Below are 23,844 nucleotides of genomic sequence, written 5' to 3'. Positions count from 1 at the left end.
GGCGTTAATTTGAGAAAAAAATTATTTAATTCTTTTTATGGTGCACCGAAATTTACCATGGCTATGAAATGTAATAGAACTTAGTGTTTATATGTTTTTGAGGTCGTTCATGACGAATATATAATCGGATTTTCAAAATTCAAAATGGCGGATCCAATATGGCCGACAAATTTTTTTAATTTGCCGTTTCTTAATATTTTTGTGGAAAATTCTCAATTTTCATAAGGAAATAATTTGCATCAATTCTATTTCTTAATTTCAATTGCTTTAATAAAATTCAAAGTTTTTTAAAAATAAAGAAAAAAAATGTTTATAAATTATATTTGTCAATTAGAAAATTTAAATGAAAATGAAACTGAAAATTTTTGAATTTTTAGAACATAAAGAAAAGAAATTTAATTGAAAAAAATTTTCTCTTAAATTTATTTACATATAAGGTAAAAGCACCAGTACGTGGACATTGCAAAAAATGGAACCAATAGATGGACAGTAACAAAAAGAATTAAAACTTCTTTCAATGTAAATGAAAAAATAATGTATGATGTTTTTTAATGTTAGCTTTTGGATCTCTGTTGGTTATTATTCATTTTTTTAATTTCTAAGCACAAAATTTATAAAAAAAAAATTATAAGTCTCGAGCTACTCAAAATGAGTGTCCAAATTTACCTTCTGCTTCATAACCTCAAAAACCAGCAGCACCAGTAGTTGGACAACAACTTAACAGGCTTTAATCTAATTAAATAATGAATTAATTGACATAAAATTACTAACCAATTTAATAGTTGACAATATTAACTAATATACAAATGCAAACATTATATGCAAATAAATATCATGCGTATTTTCTTATAAATGTCCAACTATTGGTCCCTTATCTTGTCCAACTACTGGACCGACTGGGCCCTCTAAAAAGGCATGTCCAACTATTACGGTAAAGAAGCAATTAGTTATTTTCTAGATTTATATTTAACTAAAGTAAAAATTTAGACTAATTTTTTTTAATTTTAATTCTTTAATCATAATACAAACGAAATATAAAAAGTTTGTCAAGTAAAACTATACTATCTTTGTAAAAATCGTTGCTAAATTTGCTTCTATCTTAAAAGTGTCCAAGTATACTGGTGCTTTTACCTTACCTTTAATTGTAAAATTATTAGAAAATAATAATTACGTTTTTAAATATTTCAAATATTTAATTATTATTATTATTTTTTCATAGGAATTAGGATTTTCAAAAATTTCAAATTCAAACTTTTTTGAAAATAACCAACTTTAAAAATAACGATTACTCTGAGTCTTCGACTCGGAGTGATCGGTTTCTTTATGTATTATAATAATTAAAGAGGATCGAGTGTTACAAAATCATTATTTTATATTATAAGAATATTGTTACTGTAACTTCTTAAAAATTATTTTCATATTCTATTATTATCTAAAATTTAAAATAAAATTCATTTTCAAATCAATTTTTATTAGAAAATTCTTCGAGAATTCAATTATTTAAATACAAAAGTAAATTACTTATCAAATAATTGAATGTTTCTTAAAATTTAATTCTTATAAAGAATTTTATTAACAAATTTTTAAATAATTGAATTCTTTTAAACAATTTTAATAAAATTTTTTAGAATAGTTACATTTATCAAGCGGAATTCAATTAAAATTGTATTAAAAATATTTGAAATTCTGCGATGAGTTTTATTATTTCTAAAAATAATTGAATTATTTAGAAGAAACTTATAAAAATTTGTAAATATTTAAATTCCTGTGAAATTTTTATTATTTATAAAAAAAATTAAATGTTTGCGTGCAATTTTATTAAAATTGTTTTTAAATAATTGAATTCTTTTCGGTAATTTTATTAAAATATAAAATATTGAAAATCATTGAAATGAGAAAATTTTTTGAAAATAATTGAAATTTTGACAATTGAAAATAATTGAATTTTTAAGAAGAATTTTTTTTATTTATAAAGATAATAATTGGGATTTTGTCGAAATTTTTTTGTAAGTTTTGAACATAATTGGATTTTCTGATAAGAATTTTTTTTAATTTTTGAAAATAATTGAATTTCTGCAATCATTTGTAACCTCTTCAAAATTCAATTTTTTTATTGTTTTTAACTAAAATTATTCTATGCATCTATAAATTTCAACTACTTGAAAAAAATTGAAACTCGAGGAATTTGTTGTTCTATCAAGTAGAAATGTGACCCAAAAAATATTTTTGAATTTTTAAAAAAATTGGAGGGGGTAGAGGGGGGTCAATTTGACCAATTTTGCCAACATCGGCTACTTTGTGAATTTTTTCTGAACATACTTGTAATGGGAAAAATTTTTTAGAATATGTTTCTGAAAGGTTTTTTCGTCCTCTTTCCAATGGTGTATTTTATTTTTTAATATTTAAAAAATTTACCCTAATTTTTGATAGTTAATATTTAATTATCAATTTCCCAAAAATCGGTCCGTCTTTTTTGAAAATAAATTATTGCAAACGAAAGCTGAGGTTTTTTCCTATTATGTAAATTTTCAGAATGCCCTTTTTTTGTTTTTGAGTTATTAAATTTCAAAGAATAAATTGCGTCCCGGGCGCCTCGTCTCACGCCGGTTGCCACGCGGCTCAGTACAACCGCGACGCAGCGCGCTGCAATTTATTCTTTGAAATTTAATAACTCAAAAACAAAAAAAGGGCATTCTGAAAATTTACATGTCGATAGGAAAAAACCTCAGCTTTCGTTTACAATAATTTATTTAAAAAAAAAACGGACCGATTTTTGGGAAATTGAAAATTAAATATAAATTATCAAAAATTAGGGTAAATTTTTAAAATATTAAAAAATAAAATACACCATTGGAAAGAGGACGAAAAAACCTTTCAGAAACATATTCTAAAAAATTTTTCCCATTACAAGTATGTTCAGAAAAAATTCACAAAGTAGCCGATGTTGGCAAAATTGGTCAAATTGACCCCCTTCTACCCCCTCCAATTTTTTGAAAAAATCCAAAATATTTTTTGGGTCACATTTCTACTTGATAGAACAACAAATTCCTCGAGTTTCAATTTTTTTCAAGAAGTTGAAATTTCAATTTAAGACATTTCACGTAAAATGCCTCATATATATATATATATATATATACCCAGATAACCAGCGTACTATTACTGTACCAGCCATGTACCTTCGCACTGTACCAGGTACTGTACTGGTATGTCGTACTGATAATGGTGGAGAAGCATTGGAAATTCATAACCTAAAATCCCAATTAGTACGACGAACTGGTATTATACCTATTATTATATTCGTACTGAGTACTTTGGCAATTCTAGAATTCTAACCGTACAACATACCATTTTTATACTAGTATCGTACTAGTATGTTCATACTCTATTATTTCGTACAAGTACAATATGAGTACGATACTAATACGCTGTACTAAAAAATAATGTACCTTCGCACTGTACCACACTGAAAAAAATTCTTAGTAAATTTGACTACTTTTTAACTACTTTTCTTAGTTCAATAAGTCCCCAAAGATATTTTTGAACTTACATTTATTATTAGACATGTAGTTGAATGAAGTGATAATACAGTTGCATTAACTACTTTTCTTAGTTAAATAGGAACCAATGACAGTTTTACAGTAAAATTAACTGCTGATTTGTAGTTAAAGTTACTAAGATAACTCAGTAGTAAAGACAACTACTTAAAATGGTAAAATAAAATTATTTATAATTTATTATAAATATTATCGAGTTGTATTTTTCATATTTTTCCGTACCCACTTTTATACCTGTACCTTATATATTTAATGTAAATATACCTAACGGAGAAAAAATCTCTAAACGTCGGGAGTTGAACGCTCGACCCTAAGATTCGTAAACCGATAACCTAACCACCTAACCACGCTCGCCCGCTACGATGACTTGCTTAATACTTAAAGGCATTCCTGACACAGTTCAACTGATAACTGTAGTTAATTTTACTACTTAAAGTAGTTGCATTTACAACTTTTCACAGTTGCTAATCTTCTATAAAAACCTATAACATAAATTACATGGAAAATTATTTAACTCCTAGAAGAAGTAAAAACTACTACAAAATTAGTCTATCGAACTACTTTAAGTAGTAGGATCTACTACTTTCTGTAGTCATTTCTGTAACATACCTGCAGTTACAAAGTTAACTGTAAAATTACATTAATTTAATTAATAATTTTTAACTACATAAAACAGTTAAAATAAGTATCAAAAGTAGTCAGACTAACTAAAAAAGTAGTTCTTTTTATTACTTTTTACTCTACTAAGGGGATGTAGTTGAAAATGTCTCATGAATTTTTTTCAGTGCAGGTACTGTACTGGTATATCGTACAGATAATGGCGGAAAAGCATTGTAAATTGATAACCTAAAATTCCAATTAGAATAATTAATTAATTAATTAATTAATTAATAAATAATAATAATAATAATAATAATAATAATAATAATAATAATAATTAATTAATTAATTTATTAATTTATATATATATATATATATATATATATATATATATATATATATATATATATATATATATATATATATATATATTGACAAATTTAACTAATTTTAGAAGATTTTGAATTATTAAAATTTTTCAAAAATTTAAATTTTTTAAAATTTCTAATTAAATCCATTTAACATTGAAATTTTATAAAACTTCACATCGAAAACGTTTGAAGTTCAAATATTTTTATTTGTGAAAATTGTAAACGCAACTCTTTTAAAATTGAATTAATTTTAAAATATTTAAGTAAAATTCATTAAATAATTTATTTATTTTATGATAGTTGTTTAAGATTTAGGTTATTTAAAGAGAAATTTTTGTCAGAAATTTAAAAAATTGAAGGTTTTGTATTAGAATTCGTGGTAATTTTCTAGTTTATTGAGTCGAACAAAAAAGTCCCAAAAATTCAGAATTTTCTTATGAATTCTAAAAAGTTTAATTTTTTTTAGTACTTTTAATAAAAATTCCTGACTTTTCCCTGAATTCCCTATTTCAGAATATATGATTATTGTAATTATAATAATATTAAAACTATATATATTCCTATTCATTTTACAAGAGAGAAGGATTCAAATATTTTGACTTCGAAAAATATTATTTTATAAATGTAATATATATATATATATATATATATATATATATATTACACACTAAAAAAAAAGTTTTACTTTCAGCAAGGACTTATGTGAAATACATGGGCTGAATTTAAGGTGTAAACGGAGTCAGACTTTTTTTTTCCTGTGTATCTTAAAATCCTGTTCAATTATGAAGAGGAAAAAACATTTCTTTCTTAATCTGTAATATGACACAGGTAATTTATTAAAAAAAATAAATGGGATACATCTTTTTTAAAAATAGATAATTACCGTCATAAACTTGGACTTAACTAAGGTTTTTAATGAGCTAAAGAAAAAGAAATTTAAAATTAACCCGTTATCTCGGTGCTTTTTATTGATCAACTCGACGTAGTGGAAGTCGAGTAAAGGGAGCTGTGCGGCAAGGAACTAAGAATATAAAAGAAGAGCAGTGAGCGCACAACCGCAGGGGATGTCTTGTTAAATTTAACCGTCCATTGCAAATGCGACGACGAGCATTTAATCTTTCGTGGCCAATCATGCCATTTCAGTGCAAACGGCAATCGTCGAATGCGACAGGACAAAAAGGAGTTTCGTAGACGAAGATGGAAAGACGAGAAATGAAAAGGCGTACCGGGAGATGGAAAGGGAATGAGGAAATAGTAAGTTCATTTAGGAAAGCCATGGTATAAGAATAACTGACTAATTTACAAATGAGTAGCTATATGGTTAATATTATATTCTAATAGAGGCGAAAATTATTTTCAAGTTAAAAAAAAAATATTTACAGTCGGGTCCCCATACTGTTACATTTCCAGAAATTTCCCACTCCTATTAAAGCAATAAGGATCCGATGATACAAAGATATCAAACAATGGATTGATTTATGGATTGTCACAAAAAATGAACAATTCGAGCTCTACCACACGGAGAGACAGAGATTACTAATTTCTGTATAAAATCACACTAGAATTTACTATTTTCACATTGCAACCACCGGAAATAAGGGGACTTTTTGTATTTTTTACTATTTTCTACACTAAGTCACTAATCTGACAAATGTTCACCAAATTATCAAAGTTTCTTACTATTTCGTCCAATAGTTCCAAACAACTGTAGTAAACTCAAAAGCATTGTGTACGTAAAATTACTATAGTCGTTGTAAATGCAGAAAGAAATAGTGAAAGAAAAAATACGGATTTCTGTCGCCGGTTTCCCGTCAATTCTTGACTAATGGAGGTAAACTGGAAGGATTTTTACATACACAGACAGACACACACACACACACACTTATATATTTTTTGGATAAATATTTGAAGACACACACATGTTTATTTATAGATAAATATATGTATAGACGCGGTTAATTAATACACTATAATACACAACTGCACGCACGACAACGAATTTCACTGAAAGTATGCATCTTTGTTTCCTTATATATTGAATGATGAAAATTTACAGCACTTACGAGAAAGCAGTTTACTTTTAACAACTTATTATAAGACATAGTTCTTTGGGACAGGAATAAATGCAAAATTTATTAATTTATAATGGTCAATTTCTGAGATACCGAACGACCTACGTTTCACTTTATATTTAATTATTGTAGATAATATCCAAATTTATTTTACATACGCGAAACATAGTCACTGTCAATGATCGGATGGCATCGGCTCATTTACGGAGATTGACGAAGTTAGCAACCAATAGAAATGCAGGCGCCATATGACTGCACTCGCTAGCCACACTTGCTCACCAAAAATTACTAAATACATGCGGCTACTTGACCTTCGGGGACTAAAAGGCCAATAACCAAAACCAAATCAAACCAAAAATTACTACAGTGGATAGTAGGTTTTAGTGGAAAATGTTTTTATTTGTTAGATTTTGTCTAATTAAATTAGAGAAAGCTATAATCAATTTTTGCTACATTTACAACTCTTACACAAAATATTAAAACTTGCTATTTCAATGTAGCAAATTTATCTATTTCTTTTGTAAATTTATCTAATTCTGTAGTACATTATGCTAAAAGTCCCCTTATTTCCGGTCATTGCAACCATTTTTAGTAATTTTTACGAATGTGGGTCTCTCCGTGCAGAAAGATAAAAAAAGTTGTAGCTAACAATGAGGAATACTTTAATTTATTTATTTAAACAATATATACGGGCTTATACAATAATAAAAATAAATGACCTTTCGTACAAATGTAGGGGAAAGGTGTACGAGATGATCCCTTGGGGCAAGATGATCCTTTTCAATTTTGGAGAGCCTATTAGCGCCACCTTTTAGGCAAATACAGTAATACGTTGCCAATGACATACCTATGAATCAGTCAAACTGTCATGACAACACGCGTCATTAAAAAAATTCTATTGGAAAAAATAAAAATTTCATACTTTTGATCTAAGGAAAGCTTAACTTTGGGCTTAGATAACTTTTGTTGTAGTAGCTGAAATTCCATGTTTCTTGTACTCACGGCTTCAGTATATCTTCAACTAAGTGTTCTGATTGGTATTATGGAATAACAGAGCTCGTAGGTTAAGTTACGAAAAAATTACAAAATAGTGGCATTTGGGGCAAGATGATCCCTCAATGGGTGTACAAGATGATCCCCCCTAATTCCCATGTATTTCGTCTCACCTCAAAGTGAATTTTCTAGTATTAATAAAAAATTTAATTTTTCTCGCTTCTTATATGTTTTTATCATGAAAACTAACTTATCTAAAACAAAAAGTTGACATCCTCATCTATTTTGTTAATTTTCTTGTTGTAGACAATGCCTCGTAATTATAAAATAGGAAAACGATTCGTGGTGAGTGGTCAAAAGCGTTTATGGCCTAAATAAAGTATATTTAACATTGATACACTGATATTCCTTCAATATAGACTCCTTTTCCAATAATTGGGGAAGATCATGGGGATCATGGGGACTATGGGGATCATCTTGGACACCCCGGGGTCCAAGATGATCCTTTTGTAAGGTTTTAGAAAAATTAAATTTAACAGTAAAATATTAATTAGCTGCAAATATTTCAAATCAGGATAGTTAGATAGATTAATTATCTAGTAGTGCGTACAAAAAAAACTCGAATATGTTGATTTTTCTTTGAATAATAGGTTTTTTCCCTTAGGGGGATCATCTCGTACACCTTTCCCCTACTATTTATGAATAAATTTAATGCTAAGCGACATGTTAAGTTAGACATTACTCTAAATATTTATAATCTTTTTTTCACAATAAAGTTGCATTTTCGTAAAGAAAACATTAAAATCTCAGTTGCGCACCCAATAGTTAATTTAAATATTAAAATAAAAAAATATAACATATTCTCTTTTTCATATTTTAATTTAAAAAAACAATTGTAATTTTTTCCTTCAAACAGTTATAAAATAAAATAATAAAATTTTACAGATTAGTCTTAAAAATATTCATATACATTACTTTTTTATCGTTTAACGTTTTAACTGTATTTTTTGTATTATTGGTTATCTTGTAAATAAAAAAGTGACAATATTAAATATAATCTATGCTCATTTGAAAATTGTCAAATCTTTAGAAATAGGAAGTATTTCCAAGTGACTTATTCAGTTCTTATTTTGCAACGTGGCATTTCTTACAAAACGACTTTAAATAATAAAGTGTGTCTAACTTGTTTTTTATTCAAAATAAGATGGAAAAGAAACTAAGAAACTGTCTGTTAGTAATTTTTTTCTAATTTTCGTATTTTAAATTAAACATATAAATAATTTTGATATTGTGTGTTACGAATTTTTACAGATTATTACTTTTGTTACTTCTATTCGGAGCAGGTTTCCCAACTTCATTATTCTTTTTGAATAATAGTAGTAAAAACGGTGAGTAACTTCAAAAATACGTTTTAACTTTACAAATCTACAAATCACACATTAATTTTTCTTGTCTATGAAACATTTACTCTTATCAAAGTATCATATTTTAATTAAATTTTAAGTAGACACTTTTGCTAAATACACATTAAATTTTCTTCTCTATAAATTTAAAAAAATTTAATTACTAGATGCACCTAGTGTTCCTAAGGAGGCACATGTGGATTTAAAACCAGGTAAGCAGTCACAAAAATACATTTAATTTAAATTTTTGAAAATTTAATTTGCTACACGGAGAGACCCACATTCGTAAAAATTACTAAAAATGGTTGCAATGACCGGAAATAAGGGGACTTTTAGCATAATGTACTACAGAATTAGATAAATTTACAAAAGAAATAGATAAATTTGCTACATTGAAATAGCAAGTTTTAATATTTTGTGTAAGAGTTGTAAATGTAGCAAAAATTGATTATAGTTTTCTCTAATTTAATTAGACAAAATCTGACAAATAAAAACATTTTCCACTAAAACCTACTATCCACTGTAGTAATTTTTGGTGAGCAAGTGTGGCTAGCGAGTACAGTCATATGGCGCCTGCATTTCTATTGGTTGCTAACTTCGTCAATCTCCGTAAATGAGCCGATGCCATCCGATCATTGACAGTGACTATGTTTCGCGTATGTAAAATAAATTTGGATATTATCTACAATAATTAAATATAAAGTGAAACGTAGGTCGTTCGGTATCTCAGAAATTGACCATTATAAATTAATAAATTTTGCATTTATTCCTGTCCCAAGAACTATGTCTTATAATAAGTTGTTAAAAGTAAACTGCTTTCTCGTAAGTGCTGTAAATTTTCATCATTCAATATATAAGGAAACAAAGATGCATACTTTCAGTGAAATTCGTTGTCGTGCGTGCAGTTGTGTATTAGTGTATTAATTAACCGCGTCTATACATATATTTATCTATAAATAAACATGTGTGTGTCTTCAAATATTTATCCAAAAAATATATAAGTGTGTGTGTGTGTGTCTGTCTGTGTATGTAAAAATCCTTCCAGTTTACCTCCATTAGTCAAGAATTGACGGGAAACCGGCGACAGAAATCCGTATTTTTTCTTTCACTATTTCTTTCTGCATTTACAACGACTATAGTAATTTTACGTACACAATGCTTCTGAGTTTACTACAGTTGTTTGGAACTATTGGACGAAATAGTAAGAAACTTTGATAATTTGGTGAACATTTGTCAGATTAGTGACTTAGTGTAGAAAATAGTAAAAAATACAAAAAGTCCCCTTATTTCCGGTGGTTGCAATGTGAAAATAGTAAATTCTAGTGTGATTTTATACAGAAATTAGTAATCTCGGTCTCTCCGTGTATGGTCTAAATAGTAATATGAGGCATTTTACGTGAAATGTCCTGAGTTGAAATTTCAACTTCTTAAAAAAAATTGAAACTCAGGGAATTTGTTGTTCTATCAAGTAGAAATGTGCCCCAAAAAATATTTTTGATTTTTTCGAAAATTTTGAGGGGGTAGAGGGGGGTCAATTTGACCAATTTTGCTAACACCGGCTACTTTGTGAATTTTTTCTGAACATACTTGTAATGGGAAAAAATTTTTAGAATATGTTTCTGAAAGGTTTTTTCGTCCTCTTTCCAATGGTGTATTTTATTTTTTAATATTTAAAAAATTTACCCTAATTTTTGATAATTTATATTTAATTTTCAATTTCCCAAAAATCGGTCCGTTTTTTTTATAATAAATTATTGCAAACGAAAGCTGAGGTTTTTTCCTATCGGCATGTAAATTTTCAGAATGCCTTTTTTTTGTTTTTAAGTTATTAAATTTCAAAGAATAAATTGCGTCCCGGGCGCCTCGTCTCACGCCGATTGCCACGCGGCTCAGTGCAACCGCGACGCAGCGCACCGCAATTCATTCTTTAAAATTTAATAACTCAAAAACAAAAAAAGGGCATTCCAAAAATTTACATGCCGATAGGAAAAAACCTCAGCTTTCGTTTGCAATAATTTATTTTTTAAAAAAACCAGGGTGGCCACATGTCAGTAAAGTCAGTAAAGTCAGGGAAATGTCAGGGAAAAAAATATTTTGTCAGTAAAGTCAAGGAAATGTCAGGAAAAACTTTTTTGTTAGGGCAATTAAAGAAATTAGACGGTCATGCAATACATTTTTTGCTCTAAACAAAAAAATTTTTGTCAGGGAAATTCGTTGTTATGTCAGTAAAATGTCAGGGAAATTGATAAAGTCAATCTTGCGGCCACCCTGAAAACGGACCGATTTTTGGGAAATTGAAAATTAAATATTAATTATCAAAAATTAGGGTAAATTTTTAAAATATTAAAAAATAAAATACTATGGAAAGAGGACGAAAAAACCTTTCAGAAACATATTCTAAAAATTTTTTCACATTACAAGTATGTTCAGAAAAAATTCACAAAGTAGCCGGTGTTAGCAAAATTGGTCAAATTGACCCCCCTCTACCCCCTCAAAATTTTCGAAAAAATCAAAAATATTTTTTGGGGCACATTTCTACTTGATAGGACAACAAATTCCCTGAGTTTAAATTTTTTTCAAGAAGTTGAAATATCAACTTAGGACATTTCACGTAAAATGCCTCACATTTAGATTAATATTTTAATGTAGTCATCTTTACAAATTACACATTAATTTAAAAATTTGTTTTTAATATTAGACGCATCTGATAGCGAGTCAGTAAGTGAGCTTAATAATCTATTAGGGAAAAATATTGAACCTGATGAAAGAAAAAATAATCGTTTTAATATTTTACTTGCCGACCATTTTGGAATTATTCGGTTCAATGGTGACATTCTCCAGGGACAGTACTATAAAGTGTATTGCCTAAATATAAATAGTAAAAAAGAAGAATTGGATAACTTAACAAACAATGATAATGAAATTTTGGTTAATAATCTCACTCCGTCAAGTACTTATCGTTTCGAATTTGTGGCTTGTAATGAAACAAGTTGTTCTGATCCTGTTGTAACTAAGGATTTTCAAACTGATCCAATTCCAGGTATACAATATCACTGAAAAAACCTAGGTTCAAATTGAGTAGCCTACGCTAGTCAATTTGAAACGCAACAAAAATGAACCTCGTAGGTGGCGCCACGTTTTATGGCGTTTTATGGCGTTAACATGGGCTCATTTTGAGTTGCAACAAATATGAACCCAGGTTTTTTGTGTGATTACTCATGAAATAACTACACGTATTAATAAAATATTAGGAACTTTAGTTAAAAAAATAATTTTTAGTTAATGTATGATGTAATGGAAAATATTTAATATAATGTAAAAAATTTTGAATAGTCGGAGATGAACGTAGTGGACCAAGCGAACTGAAAATAACAAACTTTACTGAAAAAGAATGTATGTTTCTTTGGAAGAAACCTATAAATAATACAAAGCTGCTAAAGTATTCACTCAAGGCATGGAAATATGATGAATTTCTAAATAAAAAGTCCCCAAAATTTGATTACATAAGTGTGGATGAGAAGGTTGAAATGTCTGAAACGCTTGAAAATCTACAACCTGCAACTAAATACATAATCGTTGTTAATACTGTTTATTTTAATGAATATGGTAATTCTAATGTAACAGCAGAATGTACTACCTTACATAAAAAATAGTACTGATCACCCTGTACAAAAGGGGAAATTTCAATTTCACTCGACTTTTATTGTGAAAATGTTATTTACAAGCAGATATATTAACATTGTAAACCTTAAAGTTTCTAAGGACTTTTATATTTGTAAGCTTTGTTCTTTAATTATTGTAGAATAAAATATAAATAGATAAAATGCACATTCCCAGATAAGGTCATAAATTTTTTTTACCCTGCAAACATAAAAATTCTGCTTTTAGATGTGAGATAATCAGACAACATTTATTTGAATTTTTAATTGACTGTTTGAAATTACGTAACCGTTGTTTTGAAATGACCTCTGCGACAGCTCGCGGTCAAATGAGTAGTTCCTGATCAAAGAGGCTTATTTATATTATCGGAAAGTCTTGCCTATTGTCCAATGTGACAAACGCTTCCCCCACTCTGCCCATATTTCTGCTAGTTGCGGACCAATGGCAAAAATCTTAGTTGGAAGCATACCTACAAAAAAATGAACTTCTGATCCAGATCGAAGGCAAATTCAACAAGAAGGATTTTGTCGTCCTGGTACTCGAAGCAGTTGAAAGCATTTTTAAAATGCAGTTTTGTGGATCGAAGTGTCACTTTCAAGATCTGCTACTTGGATTGCATTACTCAGGTAGAAAATATTCAGCCAGCTTAAAAAGAAGTCCTCGAGTATTCAAAAAAGCATGTAGTTAATGATCCTAGAATCCAAGAAACTAGAGATAAAGTTCATAGCTGTAGTTACTAACCAAAAAGAAGCCAATGGACTAAGAAGATTATTTCAAATACTGCATACAACAGTAGTAGGCAGGAAATGTGGCAAACCTAAATTAAAACTAATAAAACAAATAATTCTAACCGTTCAATTTTATAAATAATAAAAAACCAATTTCTCCCAAAGCGACAATTGCTAATTATTAAATTTACGATGAGACAATGCTAATAACTGTTCATAATAATAACAATAATATATGAAATATGTTGAATTCACATGACATAAATCAAAACCGTGTATAATAATATTATACAATGTTACCCTTGGGAAAGGTGGTTCCATATATTTCAGGGGGTGGGGGTAATGACGGTAGGTGGTGATGGTGGTAGAAACGAAAGGGGTTTAGTATGAAACGTGCAGGTTTGACACTTCCGACATTGCCGTGCGTAATTGAATTTATTTAAATTTAATATATAAATCGATTAGCATTTCAAAGACCTTTAACACCCAGATTTCTCCATACAGCAAACGACAATAATAAATTTTCAATAATAGTTTGTCATTTAAAATTTCCAAATGAATAATTCTAATAAAAGTGATTTACAAAGAATTTATTTTTCCCAAAATTTACATTAAAATTTAAAACAAACATATATAAACATTAAAAATGTATAATTCATTTAAATTTAAATAAATTTACTCAATCGAAGAAAAAAAGTAATGAAACACTTTTGTTTCTGTTATACATGATAATCATTTAGTATTAAAATCTAACTAGCAGCAATTCGCCTTTTTACGCGTGCGACTGACTTCTAAGTTTTTTAAATAAAATCAGCAATTTAAAAAAATAGAACGTAAAAATTTTTAAATTCAATTTTTTTAATAAAAATTGAAATATATAGTTTTAATATTATTATTATTATTATAATAATCATATATTCTGACATAGGGAATTCAGGGAAAAGTCAGGAATTTTTATTAAAAGTACTGAAAAAATTAAATTTTTAGAATTAATTAGAAAAAACTTGGTCAAATGACAAGTTAGTAGGGTAGAGCGGGACTAGTTGAGCATAGGGGTAAGTTGAGCAACCGAAATATCTCAGGCTCTATTTTAGCGGCCAATTTATAGAGCCTGAGATATTTCGGTTGCTCAACTTACCCCTATGCTCAACTAGCCCCGCTCTACCCTATAGCAAGTTAATATAAAAGTTAAAAATTTTAAAATAAATAGATCCCATCGTTTGCCCACAATCGGTCAATGCTTAAAAATTGTTAATTTAGTGCTAGTTTCTTACAAAAAATTTTGAAAAAAATTGATCAATACAAACATTGTTAAAAATGAAATGTTACTTAAAAAATTTTAAAATCTTATCGTAAATTATTTTAAGATTTTCTAAAAATATTTTTATTAAAAGCTACGTGTGGAAACAAAACTTTTCATTATAAGCATTTAAAAAAAAAATTTACGTGAAAAACGTCATTTCTCAAAAATCTGTATCTCCTGAACCGCTGTATGAAAAACTTTTTAAAAAATCATGGTAGCTCATTTTAAAGAGTACTAATAGAAAAAAGTGTTTAAAAAAATTTAAGATGCAAAAGCAAAATGATTTCCGACTTGGCGTGAAATGCCCCATATATATATATATATATATATATATATATATAAATAAAAAAATTCTTCTTCAAACTTCAATTATTTTCAAAAATTTGAATAAAATTCTTGTCAAAATTTCAATTATTTTCAAAAATTTTCCTCAATTCAATGATTTTCAATATTTACTATTTTAATAAAATTACCCAAAAGAATTGAATTATTTTAAAATAATAAACACAAACAACACATTATATAAAAAAATATACAATTAAATAAAAATAAAAATGTGTGGTGTAAAAAAATGTGAACATGCTGTCATCTTATGGCATAGAATATTTTCCATAGAGGTAGGAGCGTGAGAACAAATTTTTGATGCGGCTATACACTGTGAGACAAACTTAGTGTTTACGAAATACGGAGATTTAACATTTTTATAATGCGCTAGATACGAAGATTACAATAAGCGCGAATATTCATTTTAAAATATGGGTATAATATACTAGAGTGCTAATTAAAACAATTTAAGGTACCTATAACATCATGGTAAATTATGGATAGTCCTTCGGTGTCAGTTCTGAAATTAATGGCATTTCCATTTTTTACAATGTGGTACATTTCAAGAATATTTCTTTTTCTAAAATAATTAGCACTGTCTAAGATTTTAATATTATTAGAATTAAAATCAAAATTATGTTTAAAATTATGTGCTTGTCTGCATAATGCAGTTTTTGTGTGGTCTTTATTTTGAGAATAATTATGTTCATAGATTCTCTTCTTTAATTGTCTACTAGTTTGTCCAATGTATACACTGTGATACCGGTCACTGTGAGGAGGTGAGTGACTGGCTCAAAGGTGCGAGAGAAGCACAAAAAATAATATTAATGACCTTAGCGGCAGTAGTTGACAGAGCCGATCGGTGACGTCGACCTCGAACCCAAGCAGGGTTCTGAGAGACGAGGACCCGTTCTACTCCAGGTGTCGGGTACTTGAACCTAAGCAAGGTTCGAAGTACTGTCCCCTGGAGCCGGTTGTCAATGCTTGATAGTGCGAGAGAAGAAGCTCCGTTACCTCAAGGGCTACGTTCCCCTTGACCCAGAAGGTCCCGAGTGTGGGCCTTAAGTTGTCACGGAAAAACGTTAACCCTCGGGGTGGTGCAGAAGGTCACGAGGCCTTAAGACACCAGAGTTACTCCTCTTCTTTGCGTGGAATGTTTTCGAACCCAAAATATTCTTTCGTAAAATAATTGACAATTTATCCTTAAAAGGACTAATTGTCAATGTGAAATTTGTTTGCGTTATTTGTCCTGAAAAGGACAGGTTGGTAAATATGGTGAGGTTCCGCAGCTAGCGGAATAGAGAAGAGACGGCGTTTCCAAATTCCAAAATAAAATATTTATTCCAAATATTTCCCTGAGGAGGACGGCAGGCAGTTGACGGTATGTAGGCGACGAGGTGGCAGGCGAGGCGTCGTTGTTGAAGTGGCGGCGTGGCAGCGGCTGAGAGCGTCACTCGGCAGAGTGACAGTTGGCTGGCGAGAGCGCGGCGTCAGCGACGCCAGCGCAGGTGTCCGTGTCTCTCGTGTGAGAGACGTGTTGCTCCGTCGAAGTCTGGCGAGGTAAGAGAGTGAGTCAGGGAAAATGCGCGGTATTTATGCTCCTCTGCTGAGTCGCATCCGCGAAATCCCTTCCACCTTGGCAAGAGCCAATCAGCGCGTGAGTTGCCCCCACCCGTTCCGCGCAAGCGCGGTACGGTTGAGGTTTCAAGAGCGAGAGTTAGGCGAGCGGGAGACACAGGGCGGGTCAGACGTGTCTCCAGATTCTCCCGTAAAGGCGATGCACCGTGCCACTTTGCCTTTTACCGTCAACTTTGTACCGTACCTCCGGTACAAAAATCTAAGTTAAGGCTAAATTAAAAGTAAATGAATTTATTGACAATATTCTTTAATGTGATATTCGGTATTCTATCTAATATATTGTAAAAATATATTAGACAGAATTATAATACACATTAAATAATATTATGTGAGATAAAGAACAAAATTTATTATTTCCTTACGCACAAGAAGTGAGTGTAAAAAATTACACTTTAAAGGAATTTTCAAAGTTTATTAATATTTGATTAATTTTGCAATGAATTGCAAAATTGTCTCAAATATTAAAACTTGAAAAGTAACCAACTATAACAACTGTCACAATTTCCACATGGAATCTTATATACTACATTTGTTCTTTCAAATTTGGGGATTCTGTCCTTGGATGATCGTAAAAGAGAATTTTGGAATTTTTTAGTTATAGAAAAAATAATTGATATTTTTAATTTTTTACACAAAGTAGTTATTGCTTGTGAAATATAATTTACATAAGGTAAGACTAGGGTTCGTGATAAGTCAAAATCTTGGGTAATTATATCATTGTTATTCTTATTTGTCAAGTAGGTTATTCTTTTTTCGATGTTATCTTTTATGAAATCATATGGAAAATTGTTTTCTTATCTGAATTTTAACAATAAGGTCTACAACATACACTATATTACTTTTTGATTTTTAATTCAATTAAAAAAAAATTCTAAATTCGAATATCCTAAATATTTACTGTTTTCAAACAACTTTCATTTTTCTAATGCACTATATTATTAACAATAACACTGAAACAAATATTTTTTATTGGTATAAACAATTATAATCTATATAAACCTTAAAACAATAACGCAATTTCACCGAAAAAATCTTGGGGGGTAACGGGGAGCGAACCCGGGTCCCGCTGGATTAAAGTCGCACCGCTTAACGCACTCGGCCGTTCTACGCAATGGATACTGAGAATTAATAACCGCTGCACATATGTTTCAGTTCAGTGCCGTAACTAGAGATTATAACTTTTTAAGCATTGGTATATACTTTTAATATTTTCTATGTAATAAAACATTTTAGATGATTTTTTAATTATTATAAATATTTATTAATTAATTTTATTATTTAATATGAATTATTGATTATTAATTAATAATAATAAATTCATTAAATTTTTAATTAATAGAAAATTATAATTAAACTAAAATGGAATTTAAAAAAATTAATTTTTAACTAATTTTATTATTTTTATATTTATTATAAATGATTGTAAATATTTATCAATTAATTTTATTAATTAATATTATTAATTTATAATAATAAATTAATTCAATTTTTAATTAATAACAAATTAAAGTGAAAAGTTTAAAAATATTGGAAAGAATAAGAACAAATTTATCTCTAGCAAATAATCAGTCGAGCTGTCTAGTTATTAGACATTATTGCAGTGTCATCGACACGACAAACTTAGAACTATAATTTCTAGGAGTACTTTAAAGTAACATTGAAAAAACTAGACAGAACTTATGTCTAGCCAATATCAAATTCAGCTTGAATCTTTGACGAAGAGCGTTGGTCAGTAACTTTACAGTTATTTACCAGTCCACCTAGAATCAGCGTCCGTGACAAAAACTGTCCAGTAACTTGAACAATCGAGTGGCTCCATGACAAATTTTTACTAGGGTGATTACGAATATGATGTTTAATTGACAATTTGACAGTTGACAGCTGTCAACTTCTCTAAAAAGTGGTAGTTTTTATAAAAAAGACAGTAATAAGGTTTTTGAGGTCGTTGATTACGAATACGATATCAAATTTGAATTTTAACTGTTGACAGTTGTCAAAGAAACTGTCAACTTTCCAAATAATAAAAAATTATCGTCTTCGTTATTTTAATTTGTATAATAACAAAAAATTAATTTTTTTCGTATTTTTACTCTTGTTTCTTTTGACTTAAAAAAAAATTTTTTAACACTTCTAATCAACTTATGATTTTTTGGTTTTCACCATCTTAAAGAGCGTTTCAAACTCTATCCGAATCAACAAAAAAGTAAAAAATGATTTTTTGACACGTAAGGTCCCATTTCATAGACCAGGTCACATATATGCTTTTTCTATTTTTCTATTTATTATTTTGATATTTTTTTTAATCGTAATTTTTAAAAAATGTTCTAATTTGTAATATTAGTTTATTATAAATCATGAAAAAATAATATTGTTAAACAATATTTTTTAAAGAAAAGAAAATATAAAAGTATACACAGACACTAACTTCAAACTGCGGACAGAGTGAATGAAAGAATACGGAGATTAATATAGTTAATTATATGTAAATTAGAAAGGTACATTATATTTAATGCCTTCATTTGTTGAATTGGGAATTTTCATAATAGAGCGTACGTCAATATCTACTGGAATGTCGTGTTGGAGAGGAAATATTCGAGATATCTCTCTATGATGAGGTTGCGGATTACTGTTTTGAAATCTGTCTATGTCGCAATAGACGTTATTGTTACGATTGATTTATATGAGTTTCATTTACCCGTGTAGAAATTGCCCTACTAGGGCCATAGTAAGGAATGAAACGCCGCGCCCGATCAGGGCCAGATCGGGGCGACAAGAAAATGTGGATTTCCTGATCAGGGCCACATAGGGCGCGGCGTTTCATTCCCTAATAGGTCGGCCCTATCCGGCCCTGATCAGGGCCCCAGCGAAATTTCTACACGGGTAATATTAACTTTATTATTTGCAAGTTAATATTAATGTCTTTTGAAACTATCATAATAATTTACATCTATTTGATATTTCAAGAAATTAAAACAAACGATTTCGATTTGTATTGATTAAAAAGAACTTTTCATTTAACGTATACTTATTTTGTAATCAGTAATATTTGAAAAAAATATCCTTTCAAATCATATGTTGAATATAAAAATTTTCTTATTTACGATGGATATAGGGGCAATTTTTATTTTATGGAAATCACGAAAGAAATTTAAATTGAATCTTTAAAAAGTTATTTTTGAAAAGATTGAAAAAGAATTTATAAAAGTTTACATTAATTTTTCTAGTTTAAATATGTGTGGAAAATTTGTTCTTTCATCATCACATGTTCACTATTACATTCTTTCTTTCTCTCTTGCTTTAACTCTTTTCCTCCATTTCCTGACGTGGCGAAATTTATGAGATGTCCGTTACAGACCTGAAAACATACTTTCACACATGCCCTTAATTCAATGAAGAATAACGTGTATTGGTGCAAATGGATCGAGTCTGATTTTGAAATTCCGAAAAATACGAGCTGTTTAAACTAAATTCTAATCAATTTTTTTTTGCAATTGAACGTTTCAAAAAAACATCTTTCGTTATTGTTTTATAGTCTACAAATTAAATTGTCCTAGGTAATGTTTTAGATCGAATTGATTGAAATGATTATCTTGTTATTTGACAATGAGTTTAATTTATATATTTTTTTACAAATGACTGGATTAATTAATTAAATAGAAAGTTATGAAATAAAAAAATGAAAAATTTATAATATTCTCTTTCAGTTTATTTTAATTTTAAAAGGCATTTGTAATCTCTGTTTGTGACACATTTATGAAATTGAAGAATTACGCGTGTTTGAAAATTTTAGAATTTCATGTAATAAAAAAAATGTCTAAGTGGCGCATTTAACTTTTATTCTGTTACGTGGCACTTTTTACCAAAAGACAGCAAATAATAAAGTTCGTCTATTTTTTTCTACTTCAAGATAGAAAGGAAATCCAGGAACTGGCTGTCAGTATTTTTTCTATTTTTATTAGTATCTAAATGTCAAGAAACATATAAATAATTTACATATTGAGTGTTATTGGTTTTTACAGATTATTATTGTTATTACTTCTATTTGGTGCCGGATTTCCTACTTCATTGTTCTTTTGGCATAAAGTAGTGCAAAAGGTCAGCAATCATATATTTTAATTAAATTTTACTGTGGACATCTTTACAAATCACACATTAAATTTTCTTCTCTATAAATTAAAAAAAATTAATTTTTAGACGCTACTGGTAATCAGGCAGTAGGTGAGCATAAGAAGTCATCTAGCGACAATATTAACCCTTTGTGGGACGTATACGTCCCGCCTTTTGTTTTACATTTAATTAATTTGACTAATTTATTGTATCAAAGTATATTTTTTGTTTCTATGGCATATTTGAATATTACTAACCATATGTTTTTATTTATAAACTCTAAGGATATAATTTAATTACTTTATATGAGTTTTTATAAACAATATATCATTGTTAACCTAATATTAAACAATCAATCTAAAAAAATTGAATTTCTTTATGAATTAATTTGACTATTATTAAACGACGCGTCATAATACTCTGAAAATTTTTTTTACTTGTTTGACATCCCTAAAACTACATACAATAAAGATTATTATTAACAATTTTTAACACGCTAATTTTTAAAATTTATTGTTTATAAATTGAACTTTCAAAAATTTAATTGTGTCGATTACACAGTCTAACAATAATATCCTGTGTATCAAATTATAATACACGTCCCTTATATGTATTTTGAAGCTCTTACCACAAATCTAAACTAAGATTTAAAAAATTCAAAATGGCGGATCCAAAATGTCAGAGGAATTATTTAACCCTTTCACGCCAATGGGACATATATGTCCCACCTACAAAAACCTCAATATCCTTGACGAAAATTAATATTTCTGAGTAAAATTTAGTGCGTTCTCATCAGGAAGAATAGGGCTTTAAAAATATGTAACCTAGATCATGTTAAAAAATTCCTATTATTTAAAAAAATTAATAAATTATTGTTAAAAATGACGAATTTTTTAAACATTTTAAAATTGATTAAAAATTCTTACTCGGGGGTTTTAGGGGTCGCTGATTACGAACATGACATCAGGGGCTTGATTCTTGAAACTATGACACTAGATATCGCATGGTAAATCGCATGCGACATGATCAATGGTATTCTTGAATGACTCGTGACGTATAGAAAATACGTTATTAACTCTTGAAAGTAAGTAACAAGCAAATCTGAAAAAATTTTGAAAAATCTCATCAACCATATTGCAAACGCCATTTTGAACTTTAAAAAACTATCACCGAATTTGTAATCAGTGACCGGGGTTCACCCGAGAACCATCTTTTAGGTCAATTGGATCAATTTTGTAAAAAGTCATCCGCCATTTTTAATTTTTAAAAACTAATATCAGATTCGTCATCAGCGATCCCTAAAACTTCCGAGTGACAAGTTTCAGGTAAAACTAAACAATTTAAAAAAAATCGTCCGCCATATTGGATCCGCCATTTTGAATTTTTCAAAACTAACATCAGATTCGTAATCAGCGACCCCGAAAACCCCAAGTAAACATTATCAAGCGAATAGGATTAATTGAAAAAAAATTGTCCGCCATATTGGATCCGCCATTTTGAATTTTTAAAAACTAACTTTAAATTCGTAATCAGCGACCCCGAAAACCCCCGAGTAAACATTTTTAAGCGAATCTGATTAATTAAAAAAAATGTCCGACATATTGGATCCGCCATTTTGAATTTTTAAGAACTAACATCAGATTCGTAATCAGCGACCCCGAAAACCCCCGAGTAAACATTTTCAAGCGAATCCGATTAATTAAAAAAAAATGTCCGCCATATTGGATCCGCCATTTTGAATTTTTAAAAACTAACATCAGATTCGTAATCAGCGACCCCGAAAACTTCCGAGTAAACATTTTCAAGCGAATCCGATTAATTAAAAAAAATGTCCGCCATATTGGATCCGCCATTTTGAATTTTTAAAAACTAACTTTAAATTCGTAATCAGCGACCCCAAAAATATTGAGACATGAGATGTAAAGAATATCCGTCCATATGAATAATGTGCCCCTCAAAGGGTTAAACCAAGTAAGCAATCATAACAGTATGTTATGGTTTATGTTAATTTTATTTTATTGTCGACATTTTTGCAAATTACACATTAATTTTTTTTCTCTACGAATTATTTAGATGCACCTGGAAACTATAATCAGACTGTAAATCAGCAGGAGTCACCTATCGCGGATGTGGATTCTGGTTAGCGAATATTATAAAAAATCACCATCATTTACTCTATTAGTTTAATTTTTTGATTATTTTTATTCTGTAATTAATTTTTAACAAAAATTTCACAATTATTTTATAGATTCTCCTGCAATGCCAACTTTATCTGATGTATCATTCGAGTCAAAAAGTGATTCTATCTTTTTTAAAGTAAACAGTGTAGACAATGAAAACAAGTTCATATATTACTCCATCTCTCTAATGGACGTAAATGAGCGGAATAGTAAACTCATTGGAAAATTTTTGTACCGTAGTGATAGTTTATTTCATCGTGTACTTGACTTGAAGTTTGGAAATCGATATAAATTTGAAGTCAAAGCTTGTAATAAAAAAACTTGTTCCAATCCTTATATTACCGAGGAGCATACAATAGTCCCTCCATTAGGTACAAACATATATGCTTTACAAAATATCAAAAAAAATATTATTCCCAAGTTGTTTTAATTTAAAAAAATATTTCATTTATCATTTTATATTATACTTACAGTAATCTTTGTTCGTGAAAAAGTTATAAAATTAAAGCATAATTTTCTATATAGTCCTCAAAATATTCATATATTATTATTTTTATGGCGTTCCAACTGCAATTTTTCTTAATATTGGTTATCTTGAACAAAAAAAATAGTGACTATATTTATAGAAATAAACAGTTTACGTGTATTTGAAAATATTAGAATTTCAAGTTATAAAAAATATTTCTAAGAAAGACACGTTTAATTCTTACTTAGTAACGTGTCAGTTTTAACCAAAAATTTGTCTGATTACTTTCTGTTTCAAGATGGCAATGACTTCTAAAAATATTCTGATGGTATTTTTTCTCACTTACAGCAATTTAAATATTACTAAATATATAAATAGTTTTTCGTGCTAAATGTAATTTATTTTTATAGTTTATTAGCATTGATGCTTCTATTGACTTTAATAA

At 28.9% G+C, this 23,844-nt stretch overlaps 2 protein-coding genes and 1 long non-coding RNA gene across 3 annotated transcripts in view; 2 read left to right on the top strand and 1 right to left on the bottom strand.

Moving 5' to 3' along the window:
- Positions 1-23,844, bottom strand: part of LOC122498524 (hemicentin-2-like) — a 331,240-nt gene that overhangs the window by 190,080 nt on the left and 117,316 nt on the right. The gene's annotated exons all lie outside the window — the stretch shown is intronic.
- Positions 8,673-12,834, top strand: LOC122498528. The gene is made up of 5 exons (XM_043606299.1): positions 8,673-8,820; positions 8,902-8,978; positions 9,161-9,205; positions 11,692-12,033; positions 12,327-12,834. Exons 1-5 carry the CDS (start codon positions 8,795-8,797, stop codon positions 12,644-12,646), a joined length of 810 nt encoding a protein of 269 aa, XP_043462234.1. The 5' UTR covers positions 8,673-8,794; the 3' UTR covers positions 12,647-12,834.
- On the top strand, positions 20,424-23,827 carry LOC122498532. Its single transcript, XR_006301237.1, has 5 exons — positions 20,424-20,579; positions 20,666-20,741; positions 20,841-20,864; positions 22,827-22,892; positions 23,002-23,827. It is a non-coding gene; the product is annotated as an uncharacterized LOC122498532 (long non-coding RNA).

Source organism: Leptopilina heterotoma, unplaced genomic scaffold, assembly GCF_015476425.1.
Source record: "Leptopilina heterotoma isolate Lh14 unplaced genomic scaffold, ASM1547642v1 Lhet_15, whole genome shotgun sequence".
Taxonomy (NCBI): Eukaryota; Metazoa; Arthropoda; class Insecta; order Hymenoptera; family Figitidae; genus Leptopilina; species Leptopilina heterotoma.
The sequence above is the reverse complement of the archived record's forward strand: the minus strand, read 5'-3'. Positions and strand labels throughout refer to the sequence as shown.

What these genes read in the sequence shown, in the direction of transcription:
- LOC122498528 (XM_043606299.1), top strand. Translation starts at nt 8,795, where the DNA reads ATGGAAAAGAAACTAAGAAACTGTCT. An exon ending in GAATAATAGTAGTAAAAACG is followed by an intron (nt 8,979 to 9,160) that starts GTGAGTAACTTC and finishes TTTAATTACTAG; the next exon opens with ATGCACCTAGTGTTCCTAAG. An exon ending in ACATGTGGATTTAAAACCAG is followed by an intron (nt 9,206 to 11,691) that starts GTAAGCAGTCAC and finishes TTTTAATATTAG; the next exon opens with ACGCATCTGATAGCGAGTCA.